Raw genomic sequence first — 15238 nt, forward strand, 5'->3', positions numbered from 1 at the left:
ACATCAGTAGCTACAGTTTGATTGAAGCGATTCATAACTATCATGATTCGTCTCCTGTCCCATGCGGTTGTGTCTCAGTAGACTAGAATAAAAGTATTGTGACCATCTCCAAGAGGCTGCATCAGCATACCAAAGGATCCATCTCATTTCTCAAATGAAAATGAAGCCAGTGAGAACGGATTTTCCCCCATATCTCTCAATACATTCCTTTTGAGCCAAGGCAGCCAACAGCCTCTGTGCATTGCAGATGCCTGGCTGAAGATCAAATGTATTTTTCCATTAAAAAGAAACTAAACGAAAGGGAGAAAGAAAAAAGAGCGAATGAGAGAAAAAGAGAGGGAGAGAGACTAATGGGGATTGTGGTCTGGAATAGAAAACCACAGTGCACAGAGGATACTATCAAAACAGTTAGCTTTGTTTTTATAGAGATGTGTATAGGCCAGGCTTCCCCTGGTGTCCAGGCCAGACAGAGGTTTATTCAGCATTTATACTAAGGAATGTCATCACTGGCCATCAGCTGAGGATGCATTTAATCACCACTATTTCATGGAGGTATTTTGATATTTTGAAGGCATAAGACTCATGGTACAATAGAAATGCCCTGTCCACTATAGTACAATAATTATATTTGTATTTATTATGGATTCCATTAGCTGCTGCAGCAAAATTAAGGCAGTTTATACAATTTTAAAACATTACAATACATTCACAGATTTCACAACACAATGTGTGCCCTCAGGCCCCTACTCCACCATTACCACATATCTACAGTACTAAATCCGTGTGTGTGTGCGCATGTGTGTGTGCGCATGTGTGTGCGCATGTGTGTGTGTGCCAATGTTTGTGTTGCTTCACAGTCCCCACTGTTCCATAAGGTGTTTTTTAAATCTGTTTTTTAAGTGTAATTTTACTGATTGCATCAATTACTTGATGGGGATAGTTCCATTTAGTCATGGCTCTATGTAGTAGGTATAGATGAAGTCAATCTCTCCTCAACTTTCAGCTAGGAGAGATTGACATCCCTAATATTAGCTCTCTGTGTACATCCAAGGGCCAGCCATGCTGCCCTGTTCTGAGCCAAGTCCTTTTTTGTGACACCTGACCACACGTCTGAACAGTAGTCAAGGTGCGACAAAACTAGGGCCTGTAGGACCTGCCTTGTTGATAGTATTGTTAAGAAGGCAGAGCATCGCTTTATTATAGACAGACTTCTCCACATCTTAGCTTACAACTGCATCAATATGTTTTGACCATGACAGTTTACAATCTAGTGTTACTCCAAGCAGTTTAGTCATCTCAACAGCTCAATTTCCACATTATTTATTACAAGATTTAGTTGAGGTTTAGGGTTAGTGAGTGTTTTGTTCCAAATACTGTGCTTTTAGTTTTATAAATATTTAGGGCTAACTTATTCCTTGCCACCCACTCTGAAACTAACTACAGTTCTTTGTTGAGTGTTGCAGTCATTTCAGTTGCTGTAGTAGCTGACGTGTATAGTGTTGAGTCATCCACGTACATAGAAACTCTGACTTTACTCAGTCAGTGGCATGTCGTTAGTAAAGATTGAAAAAAGTAAGGGGCCTAGACAGCTGCCCTGGGGAATTCCTGATTCTACCTGGATTATGTTGGAGAGGCTTCCGTTAATGAACACCCTTTGTGTTCTGTTAGACAGATAACTATTTATCCACATTATAGCAGAGGGTGTAAAGGCATAACACATACGTTTTCCAGCAGCAGACTATGATCAATAATGTCAAAAGCTGCACTGAAGTCTAACAAGACAGCCCCACAATAATTGTGTCATCAATTTCTCTGTCAATCATCAGTCATGTGTGTAAGTGCTGTGCTTGTTGAGTGTCCTTCCCTATAAGCATGCTGAAATTCTGTTGTCCATTTGTTTACTGTAAAATAGCATTGTATCTGGTCAAACACCATTTTTTCCAGAAGTTTACTAAAGGGTTGGTAACAGGCTGATTGGTCGGCTATTTGAGCCAGTAAAGGGGGCTTTACTATTCTTGGGTAGTGGAATGACTTTAGCTTCCCTCCAGGCCTGAGGGCACATGCTCTCTAGTAGGCTTACATTGAAGATGTGGCAATATCGTCTTCTATTATCCTCAGTAATTTTCCATTGTTGATAGACAACAATTTTTTCACCTCTTCCACACTGACTTTACGGAATTTGTAAAGTTCATGAGTTGGTCCAATATACTTGGATGTGTCGTGCCAGTATTTTTTGCTAGCATGTCATCCCTAAGTTTGCTTATCTTGCCAATGAAAAAGTAATTAATGCAGTTTGCAATTTCAGTGGGCTTTGTGCCGACTTGGCTTTTTTTCCCAAAATGTCATTTAAGGTGCCCCAAAGCTTTTTACTATGATTCTTTATATCATTTATCTTTGCTTCATAGTGTAGTTTATTTTTATTTAGTTTAGTGATTGATTTCTCAATTTGCAGTACGTTTGGCAATCAGTTGGGCTACCAGACTTAATTGCCATACCTTTTGCCTCATCCCTCTCAACCATACAATTTTTCGAATCCTCATCAATTCAAGGGGATTTAACCGTTTTTACAGTCATTTTATTAATGGTTGCGTGCTTATTAGTAACTGGAATAAGTAGTTTCATAAATGTGTCAAGTGCAGCATCTGGTTGCTCCTCATTACACACCACAGACCAGCAAATATTATTTACATCATCAACATAAGAATCACTACAAAAGTTATGACTTCTTATACACTATATTAGGCCACGACTTTGGAAATGTGTTTTTCCTAGATATGGCTATTATCTGCAGCGTTAGTAAAAATGTTATCAATACATGTTGATGATTTAATTCCTATGCTGTCTGTAACTATCCTGGTATGTTGACTGACAACCTGATCCAGGTTGCAGGCACTGGTTACAGTTTAAAGTTTTTGCCCGAGTGGGCATCTTGATGATAGCAAGTCCATATTTAAATCACCCAGAAAATATACTTATCTGTTGATATCACATACATTATCAAGCATTTCACATATATTATCCAGATACCGACTGTTAGCACTTGGTGGTCTATAGTAGCTTACCACAAGAATGGGATTTAGGTGAGGCAGATGAACCTGTAGCCATATTACTTCAACAGTATTTAACATTAGATCATCTCTAAGCTTTACAGGAATGTGGTTCTGAATATAGACCGCAACACTGCCTCCATTGGCATTTTTTTTATTATTATTTTTTTATTTCACCTTTATTTAACCAGGTAGGCTAGTTGAGAACAAGTTCTCATTTGCAACTGCGACCTGGCCAAGATAAAGCATAGCAGTGTGAACAGACAACACAGAGTTACACATGGAGTAAACAATTAACAAGTCAATAACACAGTAGAAAAAAAAGGGGAGTCTATATACATTGTGTGCAAAAGGCATGAGGAGGTAGGCGAATAATTACAATTTTGCAGATTAACACTGGAGAGATAAATGATCAGATGGTCATGTACAGGTAGAGATATTGGTGTGCAAAAGAGCAGAAAAGTAAATAAATAAAAACAGTATGGGGATGAGGTAGGTAAAAATGGGTGGGCTATTTACCGATAGACTATGTACAGCTGCAGTGATCGGTTAGCTGCTCAGATAGCAGATGTTTGAAGTTGGTGAGGGACATAAGTCTCCAACTTCAGCGATTTTTGCAATTCGTTCCAGTCACAGGCAGCAGAGAACTGGAACGAAAGGCGGCCAAATGAGGTATTGGCTTTAGGGATGATCAGTGAGATACACCTGCTGGAGCACGTGCTACGGATGGGTGTTGCCATCGTGACCAGTGAACTGAGATAAGGCGGAGCTTTACCTAGCATGGACTTGTAGATGACCTGGAGCCAGTGGGTCTGGCGACGAATATGTAGCGAGGGCCAGCCGACTAGAGCATACAAGTCGCAGTGGTGGGTGGTATAAGGTGCTTTAGTGACAAAACGGATGGCACTGTGATAAACTGCATCCAGTTTGCTGAGTAGAGTGTTGGAAGCAATTTTGTAGATGACATCGCCGAAGTCGAGGATCGGTAGGATAGTCACTTTTACTAGGGTAAGTTTGGCGGCGTGAGTGAAGGAGGCTATGTTGCGGAATAGAAAGCCGATTCTTGATTTGATTTTCGATTGGAGATGTTTGATATGAGTCTGGAAGGAGAGTTTACAGTCTAGCCAGACACCTAGGTACTTATAGATGTCCACATATTCAAGGTCGGAACCATCCAGGGTGGTGATGCTGGTCAGGCGTGCGGGTGTAGGCAGCGAATGGTTGAAAAGCATGCATTTGGTTTTACTAGCGTTTAAGAGCAGTTGGAGGCCACGGAAGGAGTGCTGTATGGCATTGAAGCTCGTTTGGAGGTTAGATAGCACAGTGTCCAAGGACGGGCCGGAAGTATATAGAATGGTGTCGTCTGCGTAGAGGTGGATCAGGGAATCGCCCGCAGCAAGAGCAACATCATTGATATATACAGAGAAAAGAGTCTGCCCGAGGATTGAACCCTGTGGCACCCCCATAGAGACTGCCAGAGGACCGGACAGCATGCCCTCCGATTTGACACACTGAACTCTGTCTGCAAAGTAATTGGTGAACCAGGCAAGGCAGTCATCCGAAAAACCGAGGCTACTGAGTCTGCCGATAAGAATATGGTGATTGACAGAGTAGAAAGCCTTGGCAAGGTCGATGAAGACGGCTGCACAGTACTGTCTTTTATCGATGGCGGTTATGATATCGTTTAGTACCTTGAGCGTGGCTGAGGTGCACACGTGACCGGCTCGGAAACCAGATTGCACAGCGGAGAAGGTACGGTGGGATTCGAGATGGTCAGTGACCTGTTTGTTGACTTGGCTTTCGAAGACCTTAGATAGGCAGGGCAGGATGGATATAGGTCTGTAACAGTTTGGGTCCAGGCTGTCTCCCCCTTTGAAGAGGGGGATGACTGCGGCAGCTTTCCAATCCTTGGGGATCTCAGATGATATGAAAGAGAGGTTGAACAGGCTGGTAATCGGGGTTGCGACAATGGCGGCGGATAGTTTCAGAAATAGAGAGTCCAGATTGTCAAGCCCAGCTGATTTGTACGGGTCCAGGTTTTGCAGCTCTTTCAGAACATCTGCTATCTGGATTTGGGTAAAGGAGAACCTGGAGAGGCTTGGGTGAGTAGCTGCGGGGGGGAGCTGTTGGCCGAGGTTGGAGTAGCCAGGCGGAAGGCATGGCCAGCTGTTGAGAAATGCTTGTTGAAGTTTTCGATAATCATGGATTTATCGGTGGCGACCGTGTTACCTAGCCTCAGTGCAGTGGGCAGCTGGGAGGAGGTGCTCTTGTTCTCCATGGACTTCACAGTGTCCCAGAACTTTTTGGAGTTGGAGCTACAGGATGCAAACTTCTGCCTGAAGAAGCTGGCCTTAGCTTTCCTGACTGACTGCGTGTATTGGTTCCTGACTTCCCTGAACAGTTGCATATCGCGGGGACTATTCGATGCTATTGCAGTCCGCCACAGGATATTTTTGTGCTGGTCGAGGGCAGTCAGGTCTGGAGTGAACCAAGGGCTATATCTGTTCTTAATTCTGCATTTTTTGAAAGGAGCATGCTTATCTAAAATGGTGAGGAAGTTACTTTTAAAGAATGACCAGGCATCCTCAACTGACGGGATGAGGTCAATGTCCTTCCAGGATACCCGGTCTAGGTCGATTAGAAAGGCCTGCTCACAGAAGTGTTTTAGGGAGCGTTTGACAGTGATGAGGGGTGGTCGTTTGACTGCAGCTCCGTAGCGGATACAGGCAATGAGGCAGTGATCGCTGAGATCCTGGTTGAAGACAGCGGAGGTGTATTTGGAGGGCCAGTTGGTCAGGATGACGTCTATGAGGGTGCCCTTGTTTACAGATTTAGGGTTGTACCTGGTGGGTTCCTTGATGATTTGTGTGAGATTGAGGGCATCTAGCTTAGATTGTAGGACTGCCGGGGTGTTAAGCATGTCCCAGTTTAGGTCACCTAACAGAACAAACTCTGAAGCTAGATGGGGGGCGATCAATTCACAAATGGTGTCCAGGGCACAGCTGGGAGCTGAGGGGGGTCGGTAGCAGGCGGCAACAGTGAGAGACTTATTTCTTTCTTATTTCTGTCTTTTCGGTAGATGTTATAACCATGTATTGCTACCACTGTATCATCAAAGGTATCATCAAAATGAGTTTCAGAGATAGTCAGAATATGAATGTCATCTGTTTACAAGCAAGTTATTGACTTCATGGACCTTGTTTCTTATTCTACATGTGTTAAAATGGGTTAATTTTAGCACTTTTCTGGGTTGCTTGATTGTTTTTAATGCTTTACTGGGAAGCTTATCAGAGGTAGACTTACCTTATTTACATTGGAGCTGAGGTCTTCCTACTATTGCACACCGCCACAGTGCTAAAAGTGTAACTCTGGTTTATAGGCTCATGATTACTGCTTACAATAGCTGTAGGATGAACAGATGTATTCAGTGCAATTAGGGGTACATACATTAATTCTTGATGCTACCCATCCCGGATCCGGGATCGTGACTACGGCTCAAGCTCATTAGCATAACACAAAATGTGAAAAAATATTCTTAGACATATTTAACCTCCACACCTACACAAGTCCAATAGCTCAAATGAAAGATAAACACCTTGTTCATCTACCCAGCAAGTCAGATTTCTAAAATGTTTTACGGCGAAAACATAGCACACATTTATATTAGACCACCACCGAAACAAAAGGCAAACGGCGGCCATTTTGTCCCAGAAAATATAAAATTTAAAAGTAGGATTAAAAAATAAATAATTCACTAACCTTTTGAAAATCTTCATCAGATGACAGTAATATTACATGTTACACAGTACATTTTTTTTTTTTTCAATAATATGCCATTAATATCCATAAATCTCTGTTTACAATGACGACATTTCAAAAATGCTACTCAAAATGTCCGGAGAAATTATGATAGCTCGGACAGATAACGTCAGATAACAAGCAATAAACATGACTAAATATACATGTTCTACATATAGTTACAAAGATACACTTCTTCTTAATACAACCGCTGTGTTACATTTATTTTTAACGTTACAGAATTCGTTCACTAGTCTATGCTATGAGTCGGCGCTCAGATATTAGCAGTGTCTCCTCTACGTTTGGAGTCCACAGAAACCCAAAATAACCACATAAATATTCCCTTACCTTTGATGTTCTTCGATCAGAAGACGTAGAAGGAGTCATACTTACCCAATACATCGTTTGGTTTCAAGTTGTGCGTCTTTGTATTAGCATATGCTAACAGCTTCAGCTGAAATGCACCCAAAATAACTTCTGCTCCTTCTGGTCCCGCACTCTTGCGCAATCAAACTTCAAAATTACATATTATATGTCGACTAAACTGGTCAAACTAAGTGCAGAATCGAGCAAAATGATGTTTTTATCATGTAAAACAATGATAATCGCAAACAAACGAACCGGCTTCAACTGGTGTCTATTGGAAAAGAACGTTCTCCAAATCGGCCGCGCGCAATAGAGTGCATGTATGTGAGAGTGAACCGGGCATTTTCGCCCGCCAAAGGATGAGGGAGCGCGAAATTCAAACAATGAACGTGCCAATTGAAAGCAGACATCGCGCTGAACAAATACATACTGTTCCCAGATCGGTAGCTGCCTGGGAAGGGTGGGGGCGATGACGTCAAAGTTGACCCAACTTTTCTCTTGACAAGAGAGAGTTTGGGAGAAAGGCTGCCCTGAGAGTTCTGCTTTACATACAGACATAATTTAAACGGTTTTAGAAACTTTAGAGTGTTTTCTATTCAATAATTATTATTATATGCATATATTAGCAATTTTGGAAAAAAATATTTTCAGTTTACTATGGGCACGCACTTCCTCCAACGGGGCAGTATTGAGCCATAAGCTCAAGAGGTTAAATTACTTACATTGTGTTTGCCAATGCCCCTAAGATCATGTACATTTGATGCAGCGTTGTGACGACTCATTGTCACAATGGTAGGGATTAACTGAGCTGGTCTTGGATCATTTACCAGTCAATGTTTCAATGCAACCTTGAAATGTGTAGACAGATTCCAGGAGCCAAGATGATTTGGATGGATGCAATCATTCCTGAAGAGTATCTTCTGTTTCCAGAAGGTGTCAAAGTTATCAATAAAAGTGACTCCAGCAGAGCTACAATAGTCTTCATGTCAGACTCCGTACTCAAATTTAAAAGATTCGGGATCTCTATATCATGTAATATGAACCTCACCCTCATGATGATAGTACAAACCTGATCAGTCTGAATTGATTGTAAGCACTTGATAATGATTACTCTACTTCAGTGGTTTTATATCCATCAATCATCTCCTATTCTCTTTGCTTGTACACTCTCTGACTCTGACACAAAATATAATCCTTTATGTCCTACATCATGCAGAATTCTCAGTTCTAAGGCTAACATTGTAAGAGGGGCTCAGTGACATTGACCACAGAATATGATATTGACATTATGAGATACTTGCCATGATTTTACAGCTTCAATTGCCTGACATGCTTGTTTCCCATAGTTCCCGGTGGCATCACCCCTGAATCGCTGACCTTCACCCCCCTGGAAGACATGATCTTCCTCAAGTGGGAGGAGCCAGTGGAACCCAATGGTCTCATCACCCAATACGAGGTAAATCAAATCAAATCTATTTATATAAATATATAGATATCAGCTGATATATCAAAGTGCTGTACAGAAAGATAAGGATGCTTCCCACTCTGCTCGATGCCCTCCAATCATCTTCCTCTAAACATCTCCTCCCAAAATTGACCCTCATAAATTGTAGTAATTGATTGGTGTAGTTTAGGTCAGCAAGAGCAGTGTCACAGGCATTGATTAGCACAGGTAAGTTCTAGGAGAGAAATGTCACAGAACTTTTCAAACAGAGAGTTAGAAACAAGGACAGAACAATAGCTATATTTTACAGGTGGCTGTTAATTGACGTAATAGACACAACACAGCTGTTTGACGTTAAGAATACAGGCAGAAGCTACAGTACATATCAGCCTCTATATATGTGTGGTTGTGTATGGCATTTTTTTACAAGCTCATAGTCCATCCCCAGAGTGCTCTCTGTTTCTCTCCACTCATCTAACAGTACATCTAGAGCTAGCAAGTAGTCTGGCACATTGTCACCAAGAGAAGTTAAGAAAAATATTTATCAGCATATACTGTAGCACTGCCATGCATCATCACATTTTTCACCCTCATTTATGAGCACTAATTTATTCATGCTAATTTTGTCTTCACCTATGGTAGGGGCTCAGCCCTCTCTCTTTCAATGTCATCTCAAGGATGATAATTAAATGGGGTTTGTGGTTTGACATATAAAGTGGATGGATTTTCTTCCAGTAACGTCCTGATCTCTCTGAGCTGACAAAGAGAGCTTTAGACAGAGCCGCAGAAGGAATCCTCTTAATTTCTCTCCCATTAAAGCTTTGACCAGTCTCCCTGAGCCCATCAATCGCTATAACTCCAGCCTCACAAGCCCCTCCTTGGTCCTCTTTGCTCTTTCTGAAGGCTATTATCGGTTTTTATGTTGGCTTTTTTATGAGGAACACATAGGTCTCTGTGTGTACTGTGTACAGTCATTGGCTATCTTCACAGTTACCACGCCTGCATGGGCATATCGTGCTCTTAAAATAATCTGCATAGTCAATAGTTTGGTTCAAGTCAGTGGGAAGCAAGGCGTGTCTGTGTTATTTAACATCCCAGTTTTTACATTACTCTCTGACGCCACATGGGTGGAATCCCATAAAACAGTTTGACTGGGTGGGGAAAAAATTGCTTCCAACAGCATCAATATTTCACACAGAACACATTTCCATATTAGCATGAATGTCCTTCAGGCTTGACCATTATGAATGGATGAGCAAGCCAAACAAAATCATTAACATCTTGTTATTGTGCAACCCCCAGGTTGGGAAATCTGTAAACACACAAAACAATATCGGTTTGATAATGATTCTACTTTCATGAAAAAATAACAGCATTACACTGGACTGGATCACATTTCCTGCTGCTACTATTTCTGTCACTTTATTTCTAGTTATATGTACATGTCTACCTCAATTACGTTGTACCCCTGCACATCGACTCAGTGTAACCAAGTTATATACTTATATACTATTATTACTTTTATTATTACATGTTTTACTTTTCTATTATTTCTCTATTTTCTTACTCTCTGCATTGTACACACCGTGTTGTTTACTAAGCACGTGATTAATACAATTTGATTTGAAAAGCAACATTACTAATCAGTACATTGACTTAGAGCAGAAGAACAATTTTCAAATTCAGATGTGAATCCTCAGAGAAAATCAATTGAACAAAAGTTAAAAGGTAGTTGCTCCATAAAGTAAATAACTCCTGTTCTCAGAAATAATTGCTATATGAATCATTCTGGTGTCTTTTTTGTATTTATCTGTCCACAGATCAGCTATCAGAGCATTGAGTCGTCTGACCCAGGCATCAATGTGCCAGGACCTAGGAGAACAGTGTCGAAGCTGAGGAACGAGACCTATCACATGTTCTCCAACCTTCACCCTGGCACCACATATCTGATTTCTGTCCGTGCTCGCACAACCAAGGGCTTCGGCCAGACCGCCCTAACTGAGATCACCACCAACATTTCTGGTGAGTGTCGATGTGTGTGTACAACTGCAGGTGTATGTGTTCACACTTGAATGTTTGTCTATCCATTTGCATTTGTATTTATTGAGGATCCCTTGGGTCCAGCAACATTAAGGCAGTTTCTAACCTTTATTTTACTAGGCAAGTCAGTTAAGAACAAATTCTTATTTACAATGACGGCCTACCGGGGAACAGTGGGTTAACTGACTTGTTCAACGACAGATTCTTATCTTGTCAGCTCGGGGATTCAATCCAGGAACCTTTCGGTTACTGGCCCAACGCTCTAACCACTAGGCTACCTGCTGCCGCATTTACAGTGCATTCGGAAAGTATTCAGACCCCTTCCCAGCCTTATTCAAAAATTGATTAAATATATTTTTTCCTCATCAATCTACAGACAATACCACACAATGACAATCGGAAACAGGTTTTAAGAAATGTTTGCAAATGTATTAAATATAAAAAACAGACATATCTTACTTACATAAGTGTGCAGACCCTTTGCAATGAGCCAACATTTTTTGCTCAGATGCATCCTGTTTCTATTGATCAGAGATGTTTCTACAACTTGATGGGAATCTACCTGTGGTAAATTAAATTGATTGGACATAATTTGGAAGGGCACACACCTGTCTATATAAGTTCCCACAGTCAACAATGCACGTCAGAGCAAAAACCAAGCCATGAGGTCGAAGGAATTGTGCGTAGAGCTCCAAGACAGGATTGTGTCGAGGCACAGATCTGGTGAAGGGTACCAAAACATTTATGCAGCATTGAAGGTCCCCAAGAAGACAGTGGCCTCCACCATTCTTAATGGAAGAAGTTTGGAACCTTCCTAGAGCCTGCCGCTCGGCCAAACTGAGCAATTGGGGGAGAAGGGCCTTGCTTAGGGAGGTTACGAAGAACCCGATAGTCACTCTGACAGAGCTCCAGAGTTCCTCTGTGGAAATGGGAGAACTTTCCAGAAGGGCAACCATCTCTGCAGCACTCCACCAAAGGACTCTCAGACCATGAGAAACAAGATTAACTGGTCTGATGAAACCAATATTGAACTCTTTGGCCTGAATGCTAAATGTCACATCTGGAGGAAACCTGGCAATGTCCCTAAGGTGAAGCATGGTTGTGGCAGCCTTATGCTCTGGGGATGTTTTTCAGTGACGGGGACTGGGAGACTAGTCAGGATCAAGGGAAAGATGAATGGAGCAAAGTACAGAGAGACCCTTGATGAAAACCTGCTCCAGAACGCTCAGGATCTCAGACTGGTGCAAAGGTTCACCTTCCAACAGAACAATGACTCTAAGCACACAACCAACACACTGCAGGAGTGGCTTCAGGACATGTCTCTGAATGTCCTTGAGTGGCCCAGCCAGAGCCCAGACTTGAACCTGATTGCATTTCTCTCTCATTTCTGGAGAGACCTGAAGTAGCTGCGAATACTTATGTAAATGTCAGTCATACTTCAGTTTTTTTTGCAAACATTTGCACACATTTCTTAAAACCTATTTTTGCTTTTTCATTTTGGGATATTGTGTGCAGATTAATGAGGGTAAAAAAAACAATTGAATCCAATTTACAATAAGGCTGTAACATAACAACATTTGGAAAGAGGCAAAGGGTCTGATTTCCGAATGCACTGTATCTACAATACAAAATCCATGTGTGTGTAGAGTGCGTGTCCATGTGTGTGCCATGTCACCTAGCTTGCATCAAAGTTGAACATCAACTGTCTGAAGGATATAACAGGAGTCTGTAAATACACTATATATATATTATATATATGTATATATATATAAAAGGATGTGGACACCCCTTAAAATGTGTGGGTTTGGCTATTTCAGCCACACCAGTTGCTGACAGGTATATAAAATCAAGCACACAGTCATAGACAAACATTGGTAGTAGAATCACCTTACTGATGAGCTCAGTGACTTTCAACGTGGCACTGTCATGGGATGCCAACTTTCCAACGAGTCAGTTTGTCAAATTTCGGCCCTGCTAGAGCTTCCCACGTCAACTGTAAGTGCTGTTATTGTGAAGTGAGAATGTCTAGGCGCATCAAAGGCTCAACCGTGGTAGGCCACACAATCTCACAGAACGGCACTGCCGAGAACAGAATCTTGTAGAGATTGAAAATCATCTGTCCTTGGTTGCAACACTCACTACTGAGTTCCAAACCACCTCTGGAAGCAACATCAGCACAAGAACTGTTCGTCAGGAGCTTCATGAAATGGGTTTCCATGGCCGAACAGCCGCACACAAGCCGAAGATCACCATGCGCAATGCCAAACATCGGCTGGAGTGGTGTAAAGCATGCTGCAATTCAACACTGGAGCAGTGGGAACGCGTAATCTTGAATTTGTATTCATTATGGATCCCCATTAGCTGCTGCTAAGGCAGTAGCTACTCTTCCTGGGGTCCGGCAAAATGAAGGCAGTTATACAATTTTAAAAACATTGCAATACATTCATAAGATAATTTAGAACACACCATTAGGCATTCCGACTGACAAATCTGGGTTTGGCAGATGCCAGGAGACCGCTACCTGCCCGAATGCAGATTGCCAACTGCAAAGTTTGGTGGAGGAGGAATAATGGTCTGGGGCTGTTATTCATGGTTCAGGCCCCTTAGTTCCAGTGAAGGGAAATCTTAACACTACAGCATACAATGACATTCTAGTAGATTCTTCGCTTCCAACTTTGTGGCAGCAGTTTGGGGAAGGCCCTTTCCTGGTTCAGCATGACAATGCCCCTGTGCACAAAGTGAGGTCCATACAGAAATGGTTTGTTGAGATTGGTGTGGAAGAACTTGACTGGCCTGCACAGAGCCCTGACCTCAACCCCATCAAACACCTTTGGGAAGAATTGGAACACCAACTGCCAGCCAGGCCTAATCACCCAACATCAGTATCTGACCTCACTGATGCTCATGGCTGAATGGAAGCAAGTCCCCGCAGCAATGTTCCAACATCTATTGGAAGGTTTTCCCAGAAGAGTAGAGGCTGTTAATAATGCATCAAAAGGGGGACCAACTACATATTAATGCCCATGATATTGGAATGACATGTTCGATGAGCAGGTTTCCACATACTTTTGGTCATGTAGTGTATGTCTGAAGGGTGTAACAGCAATATGTTAATTGATATTGCACATGGCTGTTGTAATCACAACTCCTCTGGGTCTTAAGTGAATGTTGTGAGATAGACTAATTCATTCCTTTGTATCCATCAGAGGAAAATATACCAATGTCATGTCCTCTTCTATATGGTGTATGTCTCTCATCAATTTCATAGATTCCCAATACTGCAGTCTCTCTATCCGAGGTATATCACTGAAGACTGTCTGTGCTTGTGTGCAGTTGTGTAGCTAGCTATAGTAGGTTTCACTCACTCTGTGCTATTATCAGGGTCTGAAATTTGACTTTCAACCTCAGTTGCTTTATCCTCTTGCAGTGGCAAAACAACTCCTCCAAGAATAGAAGTACTACCTCTCCCATCCTCTCAAAAGGATTGACACCCTTTCATCGCACACAACAAAGCACAAACAGCAGAGAGGAAAGCGGTTGTTATGTGTAAGGATAGATGCAGTGCTATCTTCATGGGACCATGCAGCATCTCCCAGCTGAGAGAGAGACAGACTCTGAGCTTATTACTGAAGAAGGAAATCCATCCCTGGTGTTCCATTCACTTTTAATGATGCATGTTTACCTGTGTAAAAAGGCAGGAATAAAAACACCTCAGAGGAAACCTCAATGCTTCTCTCTCCTCTCTCTCTCTCTCTCTCTCTCTCTCTCTCTCTCTCTCTCTCTCTCTCTCTCTCTGTCTCTGTCTCTCTCTCTCGGTGCATGCTGGGAGTTTTTGGAGTTTGAGTGTTTGGTGTGGAAAGCTCTATCCTAACTAACTTTCTTGATTCTTTTCTTTACATGTTATTTTCTATGGTGGAGGGTTAATGCAATATTTGTTTTTAGCGGTATCCAAAGTTTTTTTTCAAAGTTAGGGTGGAAGAGGACAGAGTAACTTTCCTGGGGGTTGGAAGGTGTAGTGTGCACAATGGCTTCTCAGCCTAGCGCGGAGGAGACGCTGTCGATACAGCATGGATTCAGGTGTGTTCCTGAGAACGGAGTTAAGGTGGAGGAGGTTCTGCTCGCGGTCGGTGAACAGGTAGGAGCTGAGTTTATACATTCTGCTTCTAGAATGAACAAAGCTGTGGTTGTGTTCATGAAAAGGGCTAATTTGGTCGGTAGGCTAATTGCTAGCGGAATATTTGTAAGGGATGTGTTGGTGTCAATTTCACCTCTCTCCCCCTTCAACAGGAGTTGTAGTGGCAAATTTGCCTCCGTTTATTACGGATGATCAAATTAGGAAAGAGCTGAGTCGTTTTGGTAAGTTTGCTAGCGGTTTCCGTGTACTGTCAGCAGGTTTTCAGGCAGATGCCGTTAAGCACGTTGTTTCGTTCAGGAGGCAAGTGTTTATGTTTCTGAACAATAATGAGCAACAGCTAAATGTGCATTTTAAAGTGAGGCATGGGGAGGGGCTCTATGCAGGTTTTGCCAGCACAGATAGTCTACG

General features: G+C 42.1%; 1 protein-coding gene across 3 annotated transcripts in view; it reads left to right on the plus strand.

The window, feature by feature from the left end:
* The window catches only part of LOC112235448 (receptor-type tyrosine-protein phosphatase U), a 323340-nt gene that overhangs the window by 176716 nt on the left and 131386 nt on the right, over positions 1-15238 (plus strand). For all 3 annotated transcript variants that reach the window (XM_042304415.1, XM_042304418.1, XM_042304417.1), the window contains exons 9-10: positions 8558-8667; positions 10476-10677. In XM_042304415.1, the coding sequence (XP_042160349.1) occupies positions 8558-8667; positions 10476-10677 (312 nt within the window). The remainder of the gene's footprint in view (positions 1-8557; positions 8668-10475; positions 10678-15238) is intronic.

The sequence above is a fragment of the Oncorhynchus tshawytscha genome, linkage group LG23 (assembly GCF_018296145.1).
Source record: "Oncorhynchus tshawytscha isolate Ot180627B linkage group LG23, Otsh_v2.0, whole genome shotgun sequence".
Classification (NCBI taxonomy): Eukaryota; Metazoa; Chordata; class Actinopteri; order Salmoniformes; family Salmonidae; genus Oncorhynchus; species Oncorhynchus tshawytscha.